Genomic DNA, 27084 nt, shown 5'->3' with positions numbered 1-27084 from the left:
TCCCTGCAACACGGGAGGGTGGCAGGCCCAGCCTCTGGGCAAATGAAGGCGACCTCTCGTGGGGTGAAATGTCCTGTGTGTTGTGTGCCATCCCCTTTTATACTGCTCCTTTTAAATATGACATCAGTTTGTTTTGTTTGTTTGTTTTGTGCCCTGCCTCAGGCATGTGGGGTCTCTTTCAATTTATGGTTAAAAATTTACCTTAGTTGTAGCATGTGGGGTCTGTGAATAGTTCCCTGATGAGGGGATTGATTGAACCTCGGCCTCCTGCACTGGGAGCATGGCGTTTAGCCACTGGACCACCAGGGAAGTCCCTAGAAAGCCACTGTTTTTGGTAAACACACTCTGATCCTTAAAGTCATCCCAAGGCTGATGACTTACAGCCAAGCATATACAGGACATAAAAACTCAACTCAGCCAGTCCTCAGGGAGGAGGCTTGAAGCCCCCCATCCTAGAGGGCCCACGAGGAAGTCACTTGTTTGAGACTCAGATGTCTGTGTGTACTTAACTGACATTTAAGAAAAATGGCCGACTCACTAAGATTTCTGTACACAGACGTCATTGCAGCCATATCCTAAAGCACAGACGCCACAGCTCCTATCCTTCACTGTCCACGTGTGGCGCAGCCGACACAGCAGCGGCTGGCCAGTCCTTCCACATGCGCCTCAAGGACACGGTCAAGGACGCTGGCTCACAAGGATGGTACCACATCCTTTCTACCAAGATCCACGAGAGGAACTCTCCTCAGGTCTGAGCTACAGCATTGCCCATGCAGCGGTTTTTTTGACCTGTCAATCTTCAAAAATAATGTATGTAACAACTTGCTTTTAAACTGTGAGTTGGAAAAAGTTCACGGTCTAAAGGGCACCAGGGGACGTTGGCGGCACTGAGATGGTCTATTGTGGGCATGTGTGAGGGGCTCATGGGCGTTCATTTTACCGTTGTGCTTCGGAGGCTGCATGTTCAGCACAAATGTCTTTGATGCAGTGAATATCATTGTCTCTTCCTTTATAAATAAATCATGTAACTGCTTTCTGCCCTGGCTACTGGAAAGCCGGCGCCAATTCTAGGCCTCCTTCCCCACATGCATTTTTTATACCAGCCTTAGCCTGGCTTACTTTTATTTTTCTCACCCTCGTTTTCCTTTAACCATCATTTTTCTTTTCCCTCCAGCATCACTGAGATATAACGGACATGTATCATTGTGTGAGTTCAAGGTATACAGTGTGATAACTGGATAAAGGTGTGTATTGTGACATGATTACCACAATACACAGCTGTCACCTCACCTTCTTTTTCTAGTAAGAACATTTAGGAACTATTCCTTTAGAAACCGTCAAGTTCACAATAGAGTATTGTTAACTATAGTCATCGTGCTGTCAATTACATCCCCAGAACATAATCGTCTTAAAACTGGATGTCTGTGCCCCTTGATCAATATCTCCCCATTTCCCCTACCCTTTGGCAACCACCAATCTACTTTCAGTGTCTATGAATTGTAACCAAAATTTCTTTATCTTTATTTTCTATATTTTTCATTTCTCATATGTGTGTTTTCTTGCAATAATAAGTTGCTTCAAATCTTTTTAAGAATGAGGTAGATTATTTTAAAACTAAAAAAGGACTCTGTTTATGAAGAGAAGATCCTAGCATTAATGTTGAAACACTTCAGTAAAAACCAGGGCCCTAACCCGCAGAGGGAGTGAGGAGGGCTCTGATGTCACGGGGAGGGGCTCTGACCCTGGAAGGGGGCTCTGAATGTAGGGAGGGCTTTGATCTTCAAAGTGGGGGGTAGGGGGGCTCTAACCCTCGGGGGGAGGGGCTCTGACCCTGGGGAGGGTGCTCTGACCTTTGGGGAGGGACTCTGAACCTGGGGTGGAGGGCTCTGACTCTGGGGGCTGGGTCCTCTGAACCTGGGGGGGAGCTCTGACTCTCAGGCGGTGGCTCTCACCCTTGGAGGGGCTCTGACTCTTGGGGGGTGGGGGCTCTGACTGTTGCGGGGGCTCTGGCACTCAGAGAGAGCCTCTGACCCCCGGGGACGGACCTTCATGGAGGGGGGGGCTCTGACCCTCGGGGGTGGACTCTGACCCTGGGGAGGGGCTCTGACCCTCGGGGGTGGGCTCTGAACCTGCGGGGGAACCCTGACCCTCAGGGGTGCCTCAGAATCACCTGGCGCTTCCCTCCTAACTGTTCAGCTCCACACATTCGGCCTCTGGACCAGGCGGCAGGTTGGTGTTTCCCAAGTTAGTTGGGTCCTTAACCAAGGGGCAGACAGAGTACACCAGCGTCTCCCAAGGGAGTTTTCAGTTCATGGACTCCTGTCCCGGGCTATTTTTGCAACTTTTCTGTAAGTTTGCAATGACTCTAAGTATAAAGTTAAAGAGAGAAAAAGAAAGGCCCTGCCTGAGACCTGGGAGTTGCCTGTAAAAGATGACGAAGTTGCCTTGGGTTCCTCCTGACCTGCTGTTACCAGCCCTGGTGCCCACAGAGCGGCCCCATCTGGAACAGACCAGCCTGTCTCCCCCTGCAGGAGGCTGCCTTCCAGCTGCTCACTCTCCAAAAACAGCTTTCTTTTCCTTCTGGGAAAGTACAGATCTCCAAAGCCTGCTGAAATGCAGACTCCCGAATGTATTTTCTCCTGCTCTCTCATTTTTTAAAGTTATGGCATGGTGAAATCTATGGCAACCCACTCCAGTATCCTTGCCTGGAGAATCCTATGGACAGAGAAGCCTGGTGGGCTACAGTCCATGGGGTCACAAAGAGTCGGACATGAGAGCGACTAACACACATGGTGAAATCTGCGGGCCTCACCGTGCCGGGCCTCGTGAAGTCCACGCTGTGCGCCAGGCTCTGCCGCATCTGGTTGCTGAAGAGGCGGACGCAGACGCTCTGCAGGTACTCGGGGGTGATCTGCAGGGAACAGAGGACGGATGGCTGGTGAGTGTTGCCCTGGCTGGTGTGGGCACTGACTCTCCACAGCCGCGGCTGCGGAGGTGAGATTTTGCTTTAATATCGGGGCTCTGGCAAGTTGAGCCTGATGAGAAAACTAACAGTCTCCAGGTGTGACCACGGGATAGCATACTTTAAGTCATGTAATTGCACTTAACATACTCCCGCTGTCCTGCAAAATAAACTTTTTGTTTTGGCCACACTGCCTGGCTGGTGGGATCTTAGTTCCCTGACCAGGGATTGAACCTGAGCCCTCTGCAGTGAAAGCGCCTAACCACTGGACAGCCAGGGAATTCTCATAAAATAAACTTGATTTTAAACCAATTTTTTGTTAATTCAAGCAGTGAAGTCATGGTAGGGCAGGGGGAGGAGGGAGCGGTAAAAATGGATGGAAAGTCATGATAGAAAGCATGCCAGGCTTAAGATCTGGGCTTAAGCAGTGGACTCAAGAAAACCAACGGGTCTGCCTCCTGCTTTCCGGACCTATGGAAGAGATGAAGGAGGCCTATGGCTCTGTGTCTCGGGGATCAGGGGAGAGCCCAGCACATGGTAGATGCTCAGTAAACCGTAAATGAGTGAGTGATGGAGACTTGTTATGAACCACCCAGCGCTTGACAATGGGATCTGGGTTACTTCTGCATCAAAGCAGTTGACACAATGGCCTCTTTCTTCAGCTCTCATGCCTCTCTCATTAGCCACCATGATTCAGGACTGATATCCAGCATCTAAGGCGGTAATCTCTGAAACGTTTTCTTCTCATCTTACGTCTTTTTTAAAAATATATATTAAAATGAGAATTCCCTGGTGATTCAGTCATTAGGACTCTCCTCTTATTGCCAAAGGTCCGGGTTCCATCCCTGGTCAGGGAATTAAGATACCACAAGCCGTGTGGTCAAAAAAAAAAAGAGGTTAAGAGTGCCCCAATTTAACTTATATGCAGAGTACATCATGAGAAACGCTGGACTGGAAGAAACACAAGCTGGAATCAAGATTGCTGGGAGAAACATCAATAACCTCAGATATGCAGATGACACCACCCTTATGGCAGAAAGTGAAGAGGAACTAAAAAGCCTCTTGATGAAAGTGAAAGTGGAGAGTGAAAAAGTTGGCTTAAAGCTCAACATTCAGAAAACAAAGATCACGGCATCCGGTCCCATCACTTCATGGGAAATAGATGGGGAAACAGTGGAAACAGTGTCAGACTTTATTTTTCTGGGCTCCAAAATCACTACAGATGGTGACTACAGCCATGAAATTAAAAGACGCTTACTCCTTGGAAGGAAAGTTATGACCAACCTAGATAGCATATTCAAAAGCAGAGACATTGCTTTGCCAACAAAGGTTCGTCTAGTCAAGGCTATGGTTTTTCCTGTGGTCATGTATGGATGTGAGAGTTGGACTGTGAAGGAGGCTGAGTGCTGAAGAATTGATGCTTTTGAACTGTGGTGTTGGAGAAGACTCTTGAGAGTCCCTTGAACTGCAAGGAGATCCAAGCAGTCCATTCTGAAGGAGATCAGCCCTGGGATTTCTTTGGAAGGAATGATGCTAAAGCTGAAACTCCAGTACTTTGGCCACCTCATGTGAAGAGTTGACTCATTGGAAAAGACTCTGATGCTGGGAGGGATTGGGGGCAGGAGGAGAAGGGGACGACAGAGGATGAGATGGCTGGATGGCATCACTGACTCGATGGACGGGAGTCTTCGTGAACTCCGGGAGTTGGTGATGGACAGGGAGGCCTGGCGTGCTGCGATTCATGGGGTCGCAAAGAGTCGGACACGACTGAGTGACTGATCTGATCTGATCTGAAACTGTCACCAGTCCACCCTGCCCCACAAGCCAATCCCTAGAGGTTGTTGCTGTTTAGTTGCTAAGTTGTGTCTAACTTCTTCTGCAACCCCATGGACTGTAACCTGCCAGGTTCCTCTGTCCATGGGATTTTCCAGGCAAGTATACTGGAGTGGATTGCTTTTCTCTTTTCCGGGAGATATTCCTGACCCAGGGATCGAACCTGCGTCTCCCGTATTGCGGGTGGATTCTTTACCACTGAGCCACCAGACAGTTTTACCTCCTTCCAGACTTTTTCTATGCCTGACTGTTGGAGGGACACTTCTTTTCCCAGTCTCCTGACTCTGTCTGGTGAACTCCCACGTGCTAATGTAACAGGCATCCCTTCCCAATGCTCACTCACTCATGCCTACAAGAGGACGTCTACTCAACCGACTGGTGGGTTGGAAGGAGCAGGAACACTGGACTAGACCCCTTCTCTCCCTGTGGTTCTCCTGTCTGGCCCCTGGAAACCTCGGGTCTGTTTCAGCCACAAGAAAGACTGTTCCTCGTGGAGAACTTCTCGGGTCGTCTGGGCTCCATCTCAAGCTGCACACCCTACATTATCCTCAGCCCGTCTCCTCTGAATGCCTGCAGGATCAAAATTCAAACACCCCTTGTTCATCCTGTGCATCTCGCCTTTCCTTTTATACCAGTTCCATCCCTACAACCTAGAAACGTGTCCAGATATGTCTCATATTTCAAAAATACCTTCCCCTCGCTCCTTCCAAGGTCCTCATCTATCAACCACCCTCTCGATGTTCCTCCTTTACAGCCACGGTCCTTAAAAGAACAGCCGACATCTGCTACCGCGCCCTCCCTTTACCTGTCCACACACCCCAGCTGAGCCCCCGTCTGCCTGGCCCCCACGGAAACTCCCATGGTAAAGGCCACCACCAGTGACTTTCTAAATGGCAGACACAGTGGACACTTTTCAGTTCGGACTCCTAGAGTTTTCTGTGATTTCTGAGACTTTGGAGCAACCCTTTGCTTCTGAGATTGCCTCCTCTCCTTTGGTACCAGAACCATTTCTTTAACGCGGAAATCTGATTCTGTCACCTTCTTGCTTAAAACAAAAGAGGACAGGACATGTGGCAAAAAAAACATATGAAAATATATTTGGCCTCACACATAATTAAAGAAATGTAAGTTGAAACATTCAGAATACCAAGTTTTACTCAATGGACATGGGTTTGGGTGAACTCCGGGAGTTGGTGATGGACAGGGAGGCCCGGCGTGCTGCAGTTCATGGGGTCACAAAGAGTCGGACACGACTGAGCGACTGAACTGACTGACTGACTTACCCAACCAGCAAAAATTTCAAAGTATAATCATGCCTAATGTTGGCAAGTGTGTGAAGAAATAGATATTCTGATACGCTACTAGGGGTGGAGGGTGGTAGACATTGTTGAAATCTTTGAGGAAATAATTTGGCAACATCTATCAAAACTTTAATGCCCATAACTTCTGACCTAGCAATTCCATTCAGGTGCTTATCTTCCCTACATTCAAGGGTATACTGTATATATAAGGATATATACAGTATGTACAACATTTTGTGTTATAGCAAACAAAAAAATCTAAATGTTCATCATCAGAGACCTGACAAATTATGGCTCACCCTTACAGTGGAATAATGTACACGCATTAAAAACAATGAAGCAGTGTGTGGTCATGTGGAAAGATTTCCAAGATATGCTGAAAGTGAAACAGCAAGTTTAAGAAGGAGAATGGGTTCCACAACCCCAAGCAGGATGTGTGTATGCACATGCACGCACTTGTATGTTCTGAAGTAAAACACAAGTGTTAATCTTGCAGGAAAACCAGACTAAGGAACTGTGTGTGGAAGGGGCCTTTTGTTCTTAACTATATACTCCTCTGAAGTGTTTCAATTTTTTACTATGAGCATGTACTTCTTTTACATTAAAAACAAGCTAGTTCAGATTCCAGTGCTGCCCCCTGCCCCAAGCCCATGTCTCCCTGTCTTGATACTGGAGGCCCTTCCAACCCCCTGCCTGGTGGTGTGTGGGCCTCTGCTCCCACACTCCAGCAGTAAGAGCTCAGGTCCCACCTGTGGTCAGCGGGCCACGCCTGGCATCACATCAACCCTGGCCGTGGAAGCCACACCACGACGATGGCAGTTATTGTCTAATAGGAGAGACGGCAAAAGGAAAACACATTTTCTTTTATTTCTGTACTATTTGAATTTTCAGTGTACATGCCTTCTTTTCTTCATTTTTTTGTTAACAGTGATTATATAAGCCATCTTTGTTTTGTTTCTGGTACTTCTCTGTACTAAAGAAAAGTCAGTTTTAGTTTTTCAGAACTAAAAAACCCGAACAATTTTCAAGATGCACATTTCAAATGCTCCTCACTAACTGCAGGGTGAAGCACAAGTTCCTAAGCACAGTCTACAAATCTCTCCATGATCGTCCCCGATGCACCTCCCCCGCCTCGTCTTCCAACACATGCCACTCCCCACCCCCTAGCTTCGGCCATTCCAGCCACACCATGCAACTTTCAGCAGTTCTGTGAACGTTTGTGTGCTGTGTTTTCATCCGGACAAAGACGTTTCGGTGTAGGGTATTAAAACATATTTAAAAGAATCCACCTGCAATGCGGGAGACCTGGGTTTGATCCCTGGGTTGGGAAGATCCCCTGGAGAAGGGCAAATACTGGAAACACTCCAGTATTCTGGCCTGGAGAATTCCATGGACTGTGCAGTCCATGGGGTGGCAAAGAGTCAGACAAGACTGAGTGACTTTCACTTTCACAAGCTGTTATAGCAAAAAGCAATCCACAGTTGTTGCTCTGGCCTAGAGTTCTGGGGTAATCCCAGGGAACTGCATAACCGATTCCTTTCAAGTGGTGACTTAAATGAGCCCTTATGAAAGTAAAAATCTAGAAACAACGCTAATGTCCAACAACAGAGACCCGACACGCTAAATAACCTGATAGAAAACAGCCACAAGAGGTGAGCATCGTAGGAGGATATTTAATGACTTCAAGAATGCATGATTCGATGCCATTCACGTGTATACCTAGGGCAGATTCATGTTGATATATGGCAAAACCAATACAATATTGTAAAGTTAAAAGATAAAAAAAAAAAAAAAAGAATGCATGATTCGGTATTTAGGAGAAAAGCAGACCAGAAGACTGTGTGAACTGAGCCCATTTCTGTAAAACACATGTATCCAAGTTTTGGAAAAAAAAAGTCTGGAATGTTAACAAGTGTTATTACTAAGTGAGATAATGGCAGGTAATTTTAATCTTATTTTTGCATAGTTCTATATTTTCAAAAATTTCTAGAATACATTTCATTTTGTAATCACATTTTTAAGGTGTTAAAGCAAGTTGAATACATTAATCTATATTGGTGACAAAGTTGTATAAAGCTTAAAACACACACATATAGACACACACAGGAGTACAAGTAAAACTGGGGAAATTAGGATAAAGCAATAGATTGTATCAGTGCCAGTATCTTGGCTGAGACACTGTACTATCGTTTTGCAAACTATTACAACTGGTGGAAACTGGGAAGAGGGTACAAGGACTCTCTGCACTATGCCTTAAAATCACACGTGAACCCACAATTATTTCCAATAAAAAAAATTCTATTTCCAGAATGTGATTTATTATGCTTTCTATTTTTTTATTGAGTAAAACACTCAAGTCACTCCCATTAAAGTCAGAAATAAGACAAACATGCCCATGAGCTCATTCAACTCCCAGGGTCTTAGCTAATCAGTTAAGTGGGGGGAAAAAGAAAGTTGGGATATACAAGGGAAAAAAAAAATCACTATTTGAAAGTGATACGACTGTGAATCTAGAATACAGGAAAATTGATCAAAACAATCTCTCAGATTAATGGAGTTCAGAAAGGTTACTGGATACAAAATCAGTATATGAAAACCTATAGGTCTCCTATATACCAAAAGAATATCTCCCCTCGTTTTTATGCTACAACATGATTTTTTTTTCTGCTGCCCATTTATTCTTTGCTAACACTAAGAACAGGCTAAAGAAATAAAGACGCAGTAGGTAATGTGTCAGGAAACATGGACGAAATCCTGCAGCGGCATGATAAACAGCTGCACCCAGCTTTGTAAAGTTGGGGGGCAAGTGTCACTGGCTGGGGGTGGCGAGGAATCATCCGTGCCTGCGACTCTTCTTTATCTCAAGAAAACACGTGGACGATGGGGGACCTCCTTACCATCTTGCCACTGACCGTGGCCTCCAGAGAATCCACCAGCTCTGCCGTGACTCCGATGAGGTTGTGGTAGTCGGCCTGGATCCTGTTGTACCGTTTCAGGTACGTCATGGACCTCCGCTCAGCTTCTACCAGCTGCTGGTGGAGCTGCTGCAACACGTCTAGGAAGACAATTTACATTTACATTGAAACAAAACAAAAAAGCGATGGTTAAAAAGAAAAAGTCTACAAGGGGCTTCCCTGGTGGCTCAACGGCAAAGAATCCGTCTGTCAATGTGGGAGACAGGGGTTCCATTCCTGATCCGAGACGATCCCACGTGCCATGGAGCGACTCGGCCCATGGGCCACAACTACTGCGCATGCATGCTGCGGCTACTGAAGCCTGCGTGCTCCAGGGCCCGTGCTCCTCAACCAGAGAAGCTGCCACAGCGCAACTGGAGAGCAGCCCCTGCTTGCTGGAACTAGAGAAAAGCCCGTGCAGCAAGGAGGACGCAGCACAGCCATAAATAAATAAACAATTTTTTAAAGAAAAAGACAACATTTAAAAAGATTTTTAAAAAACTCTACAAAGTAAAAAATACAAAATACAAAATAATTATATTCTTCTCGAGTGAATGCCACGCCTCCTGTGAGAATATCTTACTGTAACAATGAACTCAGCACTATGTATTCATCACTTCTGTTTATGCCACATTTACTGACAAAGTGCTTTGTCATCACCGATCTTTTAATTTCTTCTTTTTGGCTGCACTGCATGGCAGGTGGGATCTTTGTGTTCCCTGACCACAGATCGAACTTGCACCCCTTGCATTGGAGGCACAGGGTCTTAACCACTGGCCGCTAGGAAAGTCCTTGATTTTTTTAATGTTTCACCCTGATAGTTCAACTGCTCATCACTGACTTTCGTAACAAAATCTATTTCCTTGGCTGAATCCCATACAACTTCAGTTCCTCTCTCTGCATATATGAGAAATGAACTCAATGTTTCTTTCTATCATGAGTTCACAAAATGGCTGAACCAAAACTGACTCATTTTCTCTGTTTGTGCCCTGTGAGTATGAGGGATAAGTTCTTCCTTTTAAGTAAAAGTTAGGGCTGTGTGACGGGTGCTGAGAAAATTCAAATCCACAATTAGGTAAGACGCCAGGTGTTCACTCTGCCAGTTTGAGAAAGCATAAGCCACCCCACTGGGCCTTAGAGCAGTAGCCGTGAAAGGTTCTAGGGTTCTCTTCCTGGAAGCCCACCACCACCCTGCCCCCACCCCTCACAGCAGCACAAGACAGCCAAGCCACCTTGGGCACAGCTGGACTCTTCATCAGGGTCCACCCTCCTTGCCTCTGTCCTACCTTCTCCCTTGCCTGGAAGATCACTTTTGATGGAAGGACCTGTTGCTGCCCCCACACCCATGTTAACTCACTGTGTCCCAAGCCAGGTGCTGTATAATATGTAAAGTCTTCATTTTAGAACACATTTCATGCATAAAGAGAGACTTTAAAATTATAAAGACCAAACATAGGCATTATTCTATAATAACTTTAAGGAATACAACCTATAATAATATTGAGGCACTATGTTGTATATATACCTGAAACTAATATAATACTGTAAATCGACTATGCTGTGCTATGCTTAGGTGCTCAGTCGTGTCAGACTCTCTGCGATTCCATGCACTGCCTCACACCAGGCTTCCCTATCCTCCACTATCTCCCAGAGTTTGCTCAAACTCATGTCCACTGAGTCGATGATGCCATCCAACCATCTCATCCTCTGTTGCCCCCTTCTCCTCAATCTTTCCCAGCATCAGGGTCTTCTCCAATGAGTCAGTTCTTTGCATCAGGTGGCCAAGTATTGGAGCTTCAGCACCAGTCCTTCCAATGTTCAGGGTTGATTTCCTTTGGGATTGACTGGTTTGATCTCCTTGCAGTCCAAGGGACTCGCAAGAGTCTTCTCCAGCACCTCAGTTAGAAAGCATCACTTCTTTGGCACTCAGCCTTCTTTATAGTCCAACTTCCACATCCATATATGACTACTGAAAAAACCAAAGCTTTGACTTTATGGACCTTTGTTGGCAAAGTGATGTCTCTGCTTTTTAATACATCTAGATATATCATGGCTATCTTTCCAAGGAGCAAGCTATCTTTTAATTTTGTGGCTGCAGTCACCTGGTGGGTCATACATGGCAGCTATTATTATTATTTCCTTTCATGAAAAAGGGTCAAAGATTTTCTAAATGTATTTCTATATAAGTAGATCACTTGAAAAAATGGCAGAAAGGTTATGTCCTAAAGCAGTGGTATGTAAACTCTGAAATACATCAGAATCATCCAAAAATAAAAATGATCAAGCTTCAACTTCAGAGACTGATTTTTGTGGATACTGGATAGGGGCTAAGTACCTACATTGTTAACAAACTCCTCAAATGGCTGACACATAACTGCATGTTTGAGAAACACTGCCCTAAAGTATCTATTCTTCTTAATTTGTATCCTAAACAGCTACGATGATAACCCACATCCCAACTGTATTTTAAAAACTTTCATGTTTCACAATTGTTGATGTGCACAAGTAAAATACTTTAACTATTAAAACCCCAAATATCATATAATGAATTATTATTATTATTTAATACCCATCAAATTTCAGTATTGAAAGATAACTTTAAAAAGTCATCTGAAACAAATTTATATCCAGTATTTGAACCTCTGGAGAATATCCCTGGAAATCATTTATCATTCTCCTAATACAATATTGAGAGTCACTACCTTCTTTTCCCACTATGTATTGTTTAAGCTTTTTCATACATCCAAAACTCAAAATTACATAGATAAGAACTTTCAAGGATGAAAATTTAGATTATTCACAGTCCCATTTTATGGTAATAAATATTAGAGAGAATCTATGAGATTTTTCTCAACAAGTACCGAGTGACAGATGAATGAAATACCAAAACCCATTAGCTGGGTCAAACGACTTCTCAAACCATCAATGTTAATGTCACCCAAGTAGTCCCTCTTGAAATGGGACTGCACCAAAACACTCCCCTCAGAAACTCATTGTCGATTAACTAAATGTAAGGGACTATTTCTGGAGTTTTTACCTTGAGAACAAAGAAATGGAATTTATGACAATTTCAAAGTATGGTAACCTGAGAGAAAAGAGCCCTAACTACCAGCAGGCTACAGAAAAGACTTGCTGTTTAGTCACTCAGTCGTGTCTGACTCTTTGCGACCCTATGGACTGCAGCCCACCAGACTCCTCTGTTCATGGGATTCTCCAGGCAAGAATACTGGAGTGGATTGCCATGCCCTTCTCCGGAACCAGGAATTGAACCTGTGTCTCTTCGTCTCCTGCATTGAAGGTGGATTCTTTACCGCAGAGCCACAGGGGAAGCCCATAAAACCCATTATTTACTTATAAAAATTAGTTTCATTCATGGAGAAAAATATTCAAATTTTATAAACAGGAGAGAAGTGGGAAACTCCTTCTCTGTTAGCAAAAACAGTCTGCTATCCAGAGACATCAATGTGCAGAGAACTTAACAGTTATAAACAGGACCTGACCATTGCTTTAAGATATCTGGGTTACAGCTCAAAATATCAACTCTATTTCTGAGCATTAAACAGAACTCTCTTTTCCCTGTCAAAAGTTTTATGAGAGAAGGACAACTAAGCCAAGATGCCTTGCCTTCCAAGATGTTAACTTTTAGTGGAGATGTCTTGGCCCATGTTATTTTAATGAAACTGCCATAGTTATGCCAGCAATACTTATTGAGACGCTTTATATTTCAAAGTCACTGACATAATTTGCGCAAAAGTCCAAAGAACTGCATTCTTTGTCCATTCTTTGGACAAAGAACTACAAGCTTTAAACAAAACATATATACAACTAAAAGAATGCCAGTTAATGTCACAGACAGTTTTTTTAATTCCAGCATGAAATGAAACAATAACAAAAGTGATGGAGATCTTCAGTACAGTACAGCAGTCAAGTTTTCTTGACTTGTATAATGTATAAAAGTTAACATTTATACTTCATTTAGATGCATTGCTTTTTTATAAGAGTAGATGAGATTTCACTTTGGAGACCCCCTAGGCTGCTCAAGACAATACCTTTCAAAATACAGAAATTTTTTCTAACCTAATATAAAAATCAATGCTGAATATTCATTGGAAGGACTGATGCTGAAGCTGAAGCTCCAACAGTTTGGCCACCTGATGCGAAGAGCCAACTCACTGGAAAAGACCCTGATGCTGGGAAAGATTGAGGGCACATGGTGAAGACGGCGGCAGAAGATGAAATGGTTAGATAGCATCACTGACTCAATGAACATGAATCTGAGCAAACTCTGGGAGATACTGCAGGACAGAGGAGCCTGGTGTTCTGCAGTCCACGGGGTCATAAAGAATCCGATACAACTCAGTGACTGAACAACAATATAAAAAACTAAATCAATCACCCTATTTTTACAATATATACACTTTTTTATTTGTATTTAAATATAAATCAGTTCTTTGTTCTTTTGCTAATCCACAAAAGCTGGATGAAGAAAGTTAAGACTAGAAAGAACTAGGAATCAGTTCAGTTCAGTTCAGTCACTCAGTCCTGTCCAACTCTCTGTGACTGCATGAACCGCAGCACACCAGGCCTCCCTGTCGACACATCACCAACTCCCAGAGTCCACCCAAACCCATGTCCATCAAGTCTGTGATGCCATCCAACCATCTCATCCTCTGTCATCCCTTTTTCCTGCCCTTAATCTTTCCCAGCATCAGGGTCTTTTCCAACGAGTCAGTTCTTCGCATGAGGTGGCCAAAGTATTTGAGTTTCAGCTTCAACATCAGTCCTTCCAATGAACACCCAGGACTGATTTCCTTTAGGATGGACTGGTTGGATCTCCTTCAGTCCAAGGGACACTCGAGAGTCTTCTCCAACACCACACTTCAAAAGCATTAGTTATTTGGTGCTCAGTCTTCTTCACAGTCCAACTCTCACATCCATACATGACCACTGGAAAAACCACTAGTCTGTCTGACTAGACAGACCTTTGCTGGCAAAGTAATGTCTCTGCTTTTTAATATGCTGTCTAGGTTGGTCATAACTTTCCTTCCAAGGAGTAAGCGTCTTTTAATTTCATGGCTACAATCACCATCTGCAGTGATTTTGGAGCCCAGAAAAATAAAGTCTGACACTGTGTCCACTGTTTCCCCTGTGTCCACTGTTTCCCCATCTGTTTGCCATGAAGTGATGGGACCAGATGCCATGATCTTCGTTTTCTGAATGTTGAGCTTTAAGACAACTTTTTCACTCTTCACTTTTACTTTCATCAAGAGGCTCTTTAGTTCTTCTTCACTTTCTGCCGTAAGGGTGGTGTCATTTGCATATCTGAGGTTATTGGTATTTCTCCTGGCAATCTTGATTCCAGCTTGTGCTTCCTCCAGCCCAGCGTTTCCCATGATGTACTCTGCATAGAAGTTAAATAAGCAGGGTGACAATATACAGCCTTGATGTACTCCTTTTCTTATCTGGAACCAGTCTGTTGTTCCATGTCCAGTTCTAACTGTTGCTTCCTGACCTGCATACAGGTTTCTCAAGAAGCAGGTCAGGTGGTCTGGTATTCCCATTTCTTTCAGAATTTTCCACAGTTTACTGTGATCCACACAGTCAAAGGCTTTGGCATAGTCAATAAAACAAAATAGGTGTTTTTCTGGAACTCTCTTGCTTTTTCGACGATCCAGTGGAGTTGGCACTTTGATCTCTGGTTCCTCTGTCTTTTCTAAAACCAGCTTGAACATCTGGAAGTTCACGGTTCATGTATTGCTGAAGCCTGGCTTGGAACTAGGAATATCAGTCATCATTTTCAGAAACACTATTTATAGCTCTGAACTCCAGAAAAATGATCAGTTGCCCATTTTCTGAAGAGGCCAAATGGATAATACCAGGAATGCTGAAAGATGCTATTTCTATATCCTTTTTTAGATGGCTAGGTAAAAATAATAATCCAACATGCTATGCTGCCAACCTAAGTTTTTATTCTTAATACCATTTTTAATATAATTCCTCTTGAGGGACTTTTCCATACTCCAAACACTTTGCCTACCCTTCTTCCAAAGTTTAGGGAAATAATAACGAATTAAAAAGAGAGAACAAAAAGAAGAAAAGAAAAAGTTAACGGAAATCTCACTGTGCCCATGAAACCTTCCTATCCAGACACATAATGATATTATCCAGTCACTCAAAGTGGTGACAACTAGCTGTGGTGATGCTGGGCCTGGGCCCGAGCCCCTGGCACAGGTGCCCTACTGGGTGCTATTCCTCATCTCCATGGTGACACTGCATCTGGGGGCTATTCTGCCACAGACACATGCTGTGCCTGCGAGACTCAATTTCATAGACATCCTGCTTAGCTAGCCTCAGAGAACTCAAATCGAACTTGAAGAAGGCTCAGAACCCTGGTCTCCTTGCTGAAATACCAAATGAAAGGTCTGTAGAAAAAACACAGGCTCTTCTACGTGCACTCCCCCCACCCATGTTTATTTCTGTCTGCAAAACTGGGCCGCTTACTGGAGACATAACTGGTTCCTGGCAAGAAGCTATCCCCCTAAACCGCAGGGCATGCCAGGTGACAGGGGCTGGCAGAAAGTCGGCAATCCGAGAGAAGTTTCTCACCACCTTCCTGCCTTCAGTGCCTAGGAGTCCAAAGGCTGAATCTGAACAGGGACTGAACAGACTCGGTCAAGCATTGAGGCAGTCCTCAGGGACCCAAAGACACAGGTGGGGCGGTGGCTTTAAAACATGACTGCAAAGTCTCTGACACTCCTTCCCGTCAAGAGGTGGAACATAATTCTCCTTCCTTCGAATGTGGGCTTCAGGAATTTGCTTGTAATGAAGAGAACACACGAGAAACAATACCAAGTTACTCGGCGCCTGGGTGACGAGGTGAAATGGCTTCCATCCGCACCCCTCTGGGGACATTCACCCTGGGTGGGAACCTGGCCGCCAGGCCCTGAGGAAGCCCGGGCCACAAGGAGAGTCCACTTGGGGGTCCCGGCCCAGGGCCTGTGCTGAGAGCTCAGCTGACAGCCAGCATCAGCCACCACACCCGTGCTCGTGGAAGCCTTGGAGGTGGCTCGACACGACCCAGCTCCGTCTACACCCAGGAGAAACCCTAAGGGAGAACTGACTGAGCCCGTAACTCCCAGACCACGCAAGAGGATAATAGTAACAAATGGACATTGCTGTTTTATGCCACCAAGTCTGAGGTGGTTTGCTAGGATGGCTAGAGAAACAGAAGTAGTGAAGCACAAGAGCATTCCCAGGAGGTGCACGGCGAGGCCGGCCCAGCTGAAGAGTTCCAGCTGTGCCAAATGGGAGAAAACCGGGCAGGACCCGCCCTGGTCAAGGCCCAGACTTGCGCTGACCCAGTACAGAGCCGTCCTGGGGGCTGCACTCGTCCTCGGGGTCACCATGCTGGAGGTAAAGCTACCCCGACAGTTCAAGGCTGTGGTCTGCGACCCTCGGAGAGGTCCCCGGTGACCCCATGAGAACACATCTGCAGCCTGCTCCTCCATGTTCGGGCAGATGGACAGGAGGGGTCCTGAGACCTGCCACTCCTCCACGTGGGGCCCTCGGAGCTCCAGGAGGGGCGGCCTGGCTGCGGAACTGGCTGTACAGTTGGAACCTCCGGGCTGGAGGCCACAGGGCTCCCGAGGTGGAGAACAGACACCCCAGGGCTTCCCACCTGAAGTTACTGAAGCCCCCGTGGGGATCTCAGCACTGCTCATCCTCCCAGTGCTGGAGAAGCAAGAGCCAAGTGACAACCTCCTAGCGCTTTTGTTCTTTGGAAAACTTTAACTCTCTAAAAGGAAACAAACAATGGCAGGAAGTTTTGGAATCCTCTCTGGCAGGACTGCTGTGAAAAGGACAAACGTGCTATTTCACGTAGTGAGACTCCACCTGCTGGGAATCGAGGATGATGCCATCGGTACTTAGCAAAGGCAAGAAGCACCTCACACACCCTTTCCAACAGGGTAACTTCAGCCGTTTTCATAATCATGTCGTATCAGAGACAAAGCTCCTACAAAGAACCCCACTTGTGGCCACCACGTTAACTAAAATTTTTCTCATCTTTCTGAAAAATGAAGGGGTCTGGTAAAAATGACTCATCATGGAAAAACCATCAGTTTATGCTAAAAATTTAAGACTGGAATTCCTACTTTGAATGTGAAAAATGGAAACACTTTATAAGAATGGACACTCCACAAGCTGCTGAGATAAGACCCAGTTAGACTAGACTAGTTCAAGGTAAAGGTGAAAGACACGGAAATAACTCTCTCCCCACTTGTGCTGCACTGGGCCGTCTACCTGCTGCTGCACTGGGCCGTCTACCTGCTGCTGCTCTGACATTTTCTGGCACCTGAGTGGATTCTCCCCGTCTTAGTCATCTGACATACCAGACAAAGCTAACAGTACCAGCCACCCTGAGAAGTGGGCCTCAAGGAATGCAGACAAAAAGGACTGCGAAGCACTTCATAAGTATTTGACTTTCCAAGCCCTCTTTCACCAAGTCTGTGGAATTCTCTTCATTTCATTACTTAAAACTTGAGTTGGCGAAGTTGTTATTTAAAAACGGTTAATCTAGATGATTTACCTTTGTTGCTTTGTCCATTCTCCTTCTGGGATGAGAAGAAGTTCAGGAAAACAGGCATTCAGGGAAACAGGCATTCAGGAGACAGTACTCAGGGTATCCCTCTCATTGTGCTGGGCAATCTGGGAAACAGCCCCGGTGCGGTGAAAAAAGAGAAATCTCAGGACAGGGAACCGGAACCCGATGAACAGAGAAGACAGTTAACTGACTATCTTAGGACAGGTAACCCGAACCCCATGAACAGCTGAGACGGTTAACTGCTCAGGACAGGTAACTGGAAGCTGATGAAGAGCAAACACAGTTAACTGACTTCTCAATCCTGGGGTGACTACCCTTAAGGAATCCTCCTCTCTCCATCTCAGGAACCAGTCTGTGCGTCCAAAAGCCCCCTAACTGGCCTCCTTACCAAAACATTGGACTGAAAATGCAAATCTGTGTTCATACCCTTTACCTCTGGACCTTCAGTGCTAAAGCAACTAGCCTAAGGAAACTGAGATTTTGATAAAAAGAACATGGCACAGAACAGAGACTGTGACCACAGACGCTAGTGCGGTGTGGCCTGGGTTTGAACCTCAGCTTCTACACATCTGGCCACATGACTGAAGGCCGAGGTGTTCACCTATTTGGGTTTCCTTACTTTTTCTGGTAACAGCTTTATTGAGATGTAACTCACATATTATAGAATTCACCCATTTAAAGTGTACATTTCCATGGTTTTCAATATATTCACGGAGTTGTCCAACCATCACCACAATCAGGAGTGGAATATTTTCATCACCCAAGAAAGAGACCCTGTGCCATCAGCGGTCCCCACTCCCTCTCACCACCCGTCCCCCATCCCGCCCTAGGCAGCCACTTACCCCCTCTCTACAGATCTGCCTTTTCTGGCCCCTTCACACAAGTGGAATCATACAGTACGCAGCGTTCTGTGTCTGGCTTCTTTCATCTCACCATCATGTTTTCAAGATTTCTCCGTGTAGTAGTACAGATCAGTAACTCGCGCACTTGTATGGCCACGTAACATTCCACTGTGAGCACTTGGTCAGCCCTGCATCAGAGGATGGACATCTGGACTGTCTGCACTTTTTGCCTCTTTTGGATAATGCTGCTGTGAACATTCATGTACAAGCTGCTATGGAGACGGACACTTTTGTTTCTCTTGAGGATACAGCTAGGAGTGAAATTGCTGGGACATAAGTAATTTCTGTTTAAACTTTCAGACCACCTGTTTTTGAGGAATATTTTAATGCTATGAGGGAACATTCTCTTCATTTAAGAAAAATATTTAAAAATATGCATGCATAGAGATGTCTCTCCTTGCTTATTATAAACATTACATACTTTGAAGTGTATGTGTGCAAACAAATGCACTTCTGTGCTTTCTAAACTTTCTATAAGGAATAGGATCAATTTTATAATCAGGAATAAAAAGAGAGTGATTTAAAAAAAATGTAAACATGACCATGTTTTTCTCCTCATTACTTAGGGGACCTCACACGAACCTCCACGACCCAGCCCTGCCAGGTCTCTGACTCTTTCCATCTCAATCCTTCTGCCCCAACAACACTGAATCCTTCAGTGTCCCAGAAACACTGGCTCAGCACTTGGGCACAAGCTGTTCCCTCTACCTGGAACTCCTACCCCTCATTCTGTCTGCCTCACAGACACCCATTTTCACGTTCAAAACTCCAGCTAAGACAATGATCTTGGCTTTTTCTTTTATCCCTAATTCCTAGCACACTATTCAACCTAATATACGTGTTGAACTGAACTCCAAATATGTAAGAAGGAAAAGAGAGGAATAATGTTTAAAGTTACCTGCTGGACTTCAGTGTATTTGCCTCAAAGCAAATGTTGAATGGAATAAAAGGTGACAAGTGTTTGCAAACTATAACACGACAGCTAACAGCTAACAGTAACACAAGTGCTTACTATGTGTTGGACAGTTCTAGCAGGTTTTTCATGTATTAACTCAATCCTCATACTATTCCTATGAAGTGGGTGCTATCATTAATATACCAGTATCATCTATTATGTAAAAATTTTCTTTTAGGATCTTTACATAATGGTTGGTACCTGTTACCTTTAAGGAGAAAGGCTTTTTATTTTTAATTTTTTTAATTATTTATTTGGCTGCACAGGATCTTTAGTTGTGGCAGGTGAACTCTTAGTCGTGGGATGTGGGATTTAGCTCCCTGACCAGGGATTGCACCCAGGCTCTGTGCATTGGGAGCACAGAATCCCAGCTACGGGACTACCAGGGAAGTCCTGAGAAATACTTCTTAAAAGTGTATTAAAAAAGCCATAAGCCAAGTTGGAGAAGTTCTAATTTCACTGAAAACTGTCCTTTTATACAAAACTCTAAGAGGGAAAGGAACTGGGTATGCAAACATGTGGGCAGAGGGAAGAACTTGAAGAAAACCTTAAAGGACATAAAAGTGGAAAGGGGAGGTGTACTAAGCCCGTCTGGGGGCAGTCTCAGGGCGAGGGGAGGAGCTGAGTACAGGCAAGAGGGAGCCACTGAACGTTCAGGAAGCAGAAGCAGGAGAAACGTGTCATGAAATCCCAGGGATTTCTATTCAGAGTCCAATTAGGAAAAGAGAGTCCAGTGTTTTGGAGTCAGAATAGAAGCAGAAGTCATTACCCAGCAGAGTGGCCTAAATTTTTTATTATGGTAAACAAAACAAGCACCAACTTTACAATTAAAAATGCTAACTCTTGTCATGAAATAACTTTTGCTACATGCTTGTTCAGAATAAAATGCTGAAAATAAAATGCTTGTTCAGAATAAGATGCTCAGACGAGCATCCTTAGGGACCAACCAGCTCTAGGAAGGGAGCCTCCATGGGCAGGCAACGACCTTGCTCCTCCCTGGACAGCCTCCACTTACACTTGGTCCTGGGCCTCTGTCTGGTCAGTGTCCCCTTCTACTCTCAAAAGTGATTCTGTTTAAACTGGATTGTGGTGATGGCTGCACAGCTCTGTGCATTTGCTAAAAATCATTCAATAACATACTTACCGTGGGCAAATTTTATGGTATGTAAATTACACTTCAACAAAGTCGTTTCTTAAAAGTCCTGATTGGAAGGACAAGTTATATATGAGTTGATCCATACATCATGACCTCAAGGCCTTAAGTGACTTCCAAAGAGTTCTTTTCCAAGAAGACAGGCATTATTTTTTTCCTACTCAAGACACCTTCTTGGCACATGACAGAAAATAAGACCCTCGCCAAGTCTCAGAGACCCAATACCATAGAAGTCAACTCTTTACAGGCCTTGGCACGTGCTCTTGTTAGTGCTTCATTCACTCTTGAGTATAGAAGCAGCACAACCACAACCATCCCTGTTTGAGGCCATCTAAGCCATTCTTGGGATTCCCAGGTGGCGCTAATGATAAAGAACCCACCTGCCAATGCAGGAGATGTAAGAGGGTTTGATCCCTGGCTTGGGAAGATCCCCTGGAGGAAGAAATGGCAATCCACTCCAGGATTCTTGCCTGGAGAATCCCCATGGACAGAGGAGCCTGGCAGGCTACAGTCCATGGGGTCACAAAGAGTTGGACACAACAAAAATGACTTAGCGCGCGCGCACACACACACATACACACACACACACACACACACAGAGGCGACTATTAATTCCATAGGTGGTCTCCATTTGCTTTAAAAGGATACATACAATGTTAAAAGCTTTGGCGTATTACTGGCTTTGAACATTAAAGCCAGAAACTTTTCCAGTTTCAACTTTAATTCTGGAGTCCAAGAATCCTAAAGGTAAGGAAAAAAGAAGGAAAAATAAGAAAAGCACCAGATCATTAAATGCCAACAAACATTGTCAAGCTGTGGCCTTCAGGATAAAATAGCTCTGCCACAGTTACTGAAACCAGAAGCAAGATGTCTTGTCAGTGGTGTGATGCTGTAAAAAAACAGGTTTTAGGACATCTGACCAATTCACTTATAGAAGATTCAAGAGCCCACGTCAGGAAGAAAGGACAGAGTCCTTCCATAATCAGGGAAAAAATAACTCTGTACATGATTTGAATATTTCAAGGATGCCAAGTAACCTTATTAGGCTGAAAACCAAAAATATTTCAGTATGGTTTAGGCATATGTGGCACTGGCAGGCATATACAATTATCGCTAAGTTACGGAAAGTCTCCGGAAGAAAGGGACTCATTTCCATAAACCTCACTCAGACAAGAAAAACAGAAAGAAGCAGTTGCCTGCCTCAGATACTCCATTGTGTCCAGCATTCTGATATGTGTCTAGTTTGATTTCTTCCTTAAAAATAAATTATTTACCTCAAACAACGTTCACTGAGAAGGGAAAAATAATGACTTACGTAGTGAAAGAATAAGTATCACAAGCAACGACCTTTCTCGGGACAATTTTCCTGAGGGTTCTTAGACAAGAGTATCTACCACTAAACCGGGAGGTCCCACTAAAAGAAGTTCTGCTGCTAAAAACTCACGGCCACTTGGCTCTGAGATCCTGTCCCGTCTCCCTCCGACCTGCCCATTCTCCCCACTTCTCCCTCCAGCTCTCATCGCCCACACCCCCCATCCCACTCCACTGGTCTATCCTGTGCATTCTCTGACTCTTCAAAAAAATACTGCCAAATAAGCAGAAAAGTTTGATTCTCTGACACAGCATGATGACTCTATTTCTTTCTTTTTTTTTTTTTTTTTGGTGACTCTATTTCTAATGGGTCTGTTGTGGGTTGAACTGTGCCCCCTAAAAAGACATGTTGAAGCCTTAATCTCCTTGGAATGTGAGGTCAGGGGAGCGGGGACGCTGCAGAAGAAATTAGCTCAGAGGAGGCTGAATGAGAATAAGCTCTTAATCCAATATGACTGGTGTCCTTATAAGAAGAAGGACATTTAGGCACAGACACTGAGAGAAGACAGCCATGCAAAGACAGAGAGGAGATTTAGAATCATGCAGCCACAAGCCAAGGGACACCTGAGGCTACTAGAAGCTGGAAAAGGTAAGGAAGGATCTTCCCCTAGAAGTTTCATAGGGAGCACAGTCCCTTGACACCCTGATTTCACACTTCTGGCCTCGTAAACTGTGAGACAAGCAATTTCTGTTGTTTTAAACCACCCAGTGTGTGGTCCTTTGTTATAACAACTGTAGGAAGCTCATACGGTGTGCTCCAGCTTGAGGCTTTCTGTGCTCAACCGTATAGAAATCAATCTCAGGAAAGGACTGCTAGGTTGGCCAACATAAACCAAGACATCTTAAATAAAAAAAGAAAAATAAAATATTTGGGTATCCCTAAGACACTCCTATGGTTTTTCCAGTAGTCACGTATGGATGTGAGAGTTGGACTGTCAAGAAAGCTGAGCGCTGAAGAATTGATGCTTTTGAACTTTGGTGTTGGAGAAGACTGTTGAGAGTCCCTTGGACTGCAAGGAGATCCAACCAGTCCATTCTGAAGGAGATCAGCCCTGGGTGTTCTTTGGAAGGAATGATGCTAAAGCTGAAACTCTAGTACTTTGGCCACCTCATGCGAAGAGTTGACTCATTGGAAAAGACTCTGATGCTGGGAGGGATTGGGGGCAGGAGGAGAAGGGGATGACAGAGGATGAGATGGCTGGATGGCATCACTGACTCGATGGACATGAGTTTGAGTGAACTCTAGGAGATAGTGATGGACAGGGAGGCCTGGCATGCTGCGATTCATGGGGTCGCAAAGAGCTGGACACGACTGAGCGACTGAACTGAACTGAAGACACACTAGACACACTAGAGTGAAGTGATACAATCAGAGAAAAAAAGACAGGGGACCTGCAAAGGAACAGCAATCAGACTGATGGCCAACTTCAAAACTGCAACAGTGGGAGCCAGGACACAAAAAACCTTCAGTGTCCTGAAAGAAAATAACTGTCAGGACCTCCCTGTGGTCCAGTGGTTAAGACCCCGCGCTCCACTACAAAGGGCATGGGTTCAGTCACTGGTTGAGGAATTAAGAGCCCGCATGCCACACGGAAAAAAAAAAAAAAGAGCTATAAACCTGCTACTTTAACCCTGTCTGAGAAAGCAGATGCTTTCAGACAACAAGAACTGAAAGAAGGGAACCTCAGTGAAAGGAGATTCTAAAGGAGCATCTTTCAAGTAGGGGTGAAAACGATCCTGGATGGAAGGCCTTCTACACAAGATGGAATAGTAAACAAAAATACTGGTGAATCTAAGGGTAAATCGATACACATACTGACTGCATAAAATTTTTAAAAGTTCAGATTTTGTGGGGCTAAAGTATATACTAAAATATTTGACAACTACAGCCCGTAAGTTAAATGAGGTCCTTGTAATGATCAGGAAGAGAGTAAATACTAACTTTAGATTTTATTATGTACACTGAAGTATCTGTGATGACCACTGAAAGAATATATTTAGAGATCAGTAAAAGGAAAAATTCCAGTTGAGCTATTTCAAATCCTGGAAGATGATGCTGTGAAAGTGCTGCACTCAATATGCCAGCAAATTTGGAAAACTCAGCAGTGGCCACAGGACTGGAAAAGGTCAGTTTTCATTCCAATCCCAAAGAAAGGCAATGCCAAAGAATGCTCAAACTACCGCACAATTGCACTCATCTCACACACTAGTAAAGTAATGCTCAAAATTCTCCAAGCCAGGCTTCAGCAATATGTGAACCGTGAACTTCCAGATATTCAAGCTGGTTTTAGAAAAGGCAGAGGAACCAGAGATCAAAGTGCCAACATCCGCTAGATCATTGAAAAAGCAAGAGAGTTCCAGAAAAATATCTATTTCTGCTTTATTGACTATGCCAAAGCCTTTGATTGTGTGGATCACAATAAACTGTGCAAAATTCTGAAAGAGATGGGAATACCAGATCACCTGACCTGTCTCTTAAGAAACCTATATGCAGGTCAGGAAGCAACAGTTAGAACTGGACATGGAACAACAGACTGGTTCCAAATAGGAAAAGGAGTACGTCAAGGCTGTATATTGTCACCCTGCTTATTTAACTTATATGCAGAGTACGTCATGGGAAACGCTGGGCTGGAGGAAGCACAAGCTGGAATCAAGACTGCTGGGAGAAATATCAATAACCTCAGATATGCAGATGACACCACCCTTATGGCAGAAAGTGAAGAGGAACTAAAAGCCTCTTGATGAAAGTGAAAATGGAGAGTGAAAAAGTTGTCTTAAAGCTCAACATTCAGAAAACGAAGATCATGGCATCTGGTCCCATCACTTCATGGCAAATAGATGGGGAAACAGTGGACACAGTGTCAGACTTTATTTTTTTGGGCTCCAAAATCACTGCAGATGGTGACTGCAGCCATGAAATTAAAAGACGCTTACTCCTTGGAAGGAAAGTTATGACCAAACTAGACAGCATACTGAAAAGCAGAGACATTACTTTGTCAACAAAGGTCTGTCTAGTCAAGGATATGGTTTTTCCTGTGGTCATGTATGGATGTGAGAGTTGGACTATAAAGAAAGCTGAGCACGGAAGAATTGATGCTTTTGAACTGTGGTGTTGGAGAAGACTCTTAAGAGTCCCTTGGACTGCAAGGAGATCCAACCAGTCCATTCTGAAGGAGATCAGCCCTGGGTGTTCATTGGAAGGACTGATGCTGAAGCTGAAACTCCAATACTTTGGCCACCTCATGTGAAGAGTTGACTCACTGGAAAAGACCCTGATGCTGGGAGGGATTGGGGGCTGGAGGAGAAGGGGACAACAGAGGATGAGATGGCTGGATGGCATCACCAACTCGATGGACATGAATTTGAGTGAACTCTGGGAGTTGGTGATGGACAGGGAGGCCTGGCGTGCTGTGATTCATGGGGTCACAAAGAGTTGGATATGACTGAGCGACTGAACTGAACTGAAAAGGAAAAAAAGGGGGGAATAAAATGATTCTGTGAATGCTGATGATCTCTAACCTCCTGAACTCTGAAGAGGAACTTGAACTCAGTCTTGGAACATCAGACCTGCCGAGGACTCAGTGGGAACCTTTCCCTGACTCTCCCAGCTCCGCCTCGCCTTGACCTAAGCTGTAGCCACACCACCATGTCATGACTCTCGTAAACAGAACCTTGACTGTGAGAACATCTAACCTTCCATTGCAAAGTTCATCACCTTTGTAACCGTTTTATATTTTTAACCTTTTAGGAGAAGACAGTAAAACTAAATTGGTACTGACCAGAAAAACAAGCACAGAATTCAACCGTACTACTGTATAACAATCTAGCTTTGATAGAATGAGTCAACCACCTGAACTTCAATTTAGCAGCTGCTATTCAGGAGTAACAAAATTGGTTTTACTGAATTCAATAAACAGAGAATAGCAGAAACTGAAATGTAATTGTTTGGAAGAATTGCGTCCATTGTTCAGTGGTTGGGGAACACATACAAATTTTTGAAAACAGTGTGAGATCTTCAGAAAAACTATCTAGTCATATCAAAATATTTGTTTCTAAATACATTTCAATAAACCTCTCAGTGGGATGTATTAATTTTAGTAAGTCAACAAAAATTACCTTAATAGGTAAGTTTTTATTTATAAATACTATGCTAAAATGTCAAGTAAAATGAAATAAAACAATTAAAAGAGCTATAGACAAATAGTCTGATGGAAATAATGCAGTACAAAATCAGATAATCAAATATATACTGAGTAAGTGAGAATTTTAACACAAATCAAAATATACAAGGCCAGTGATTGTGTAAAGTAGCCTCGATTTTTCTTTGGCTACTAGTTTTCATTATAATTGAATAGGTTATTGTTTCAATACTGTAAAAGTTTACAACGAATGACTGAAGAGGCTAGTATATTTTACAATATTTTGTCAGTCTGAGTTAACAAGTCTTGGTGCAATAACAACAACAACAAAATCACATTTTATACCAGAAGAAAAGTTTGTTAAAGCAACTTACCTGTACCTTCTTTTAAAATACAACATATGCAAACGTTAGTGTTTTTTTACAGCATGCTTCAGAAATCAGCAGCGTATAAAAGGTGGAACTGCCATGCTGCCCAGGATCCAAGATCTGGAGACAGTCCCTTACCTGGAAGAGTTCTTTAAATGACGGGTGCGCCATGGGGTTGGGAACAAAAGGCAGGGCATAGAAAGGCAGGAACTCCGTGGTCTGGCTCAGGGCCGCCCCTTTGGTCTCCAGGAAGGTTTTGAAATAAGAAATCCTTTCATCCAGGTCCTCTTTGTCCTGCAAGGAAGAGAGGATGTCTGAGATCTCCGGCTTGACGCCAGCTCACCGGTTCACCCGTCCTCCCCCCAAGGCTCCCTCAGTTCCAGCCACGTCGCTGCCATCCTCCTCGCCTGGCCCAGCCTGCGAGCTGTCTGCAGTCATCCGAACATCACCCCCTGTTTCACCCCTTCATGAAATTGCCAGAATATCAGAGAACTGCATGTATAATATATATAGTCCAAGTGCTGCCTTTTCACTTTATCATTAC

The 27084-nt window shown here is 44.2% G+C and overlaps 1 protein-coding gene across 6 annotated transcripts in view; it reads right to left on the bottom strand.

Annotated features, from left to right (window-relative positions):
* ARMC9 (armadillo repeat containing 9) overlaps positions 1-27084 on the bottom strand; it is a 179202-nt gene that overhangs the window by 139630 nt on the left and 12488 nt on the right. For all 6 annotated transcript variants that reach the window (XM_061388069.1, XM_061388098.1, XM_061388119.1 and 3 more), the window contains exons 5-9: positions 26679-26834; positions 21311-21403; positions 17638-17662; positions 8994-9151; positions 2813-2911 (exon numbers count right to left, since the gene is read on the bottom strand). In XM_061388069.1, coding sequence (XP_061244053.1) covers positions 2813-2911; positions 8994-9151; positions 17638-17662; positions 21311-21403; positions 26679-26834 — 531 coding nt within the window. The remainder of the gene's footprint in view (positions 1-2812; positions 2912-8993; positions 9152-17637; positions 17663-21310; positions 21404-26678; positions 26835-27084) is intronic.

This window comes from Bos javanicus, chromosome 2 (genome assembly GCF_032452875.1).
Source record: "Bos javanicus breed banteng chromosome 2, ARS-OSU_banteng_1.0, whole genome shotgun sequence".
Taxonomy (NCBI): Eukaryota; Metazoa; Chordata; class Mammalia; order Artiodactyla; family Bovidae; genus Bos; species Bos javanicus.
The sequence above is the reverse complement of the archived record's forward strand: the minus strand, read 5'-3'. Positions and strand labels throughout refer to the sequence as shown.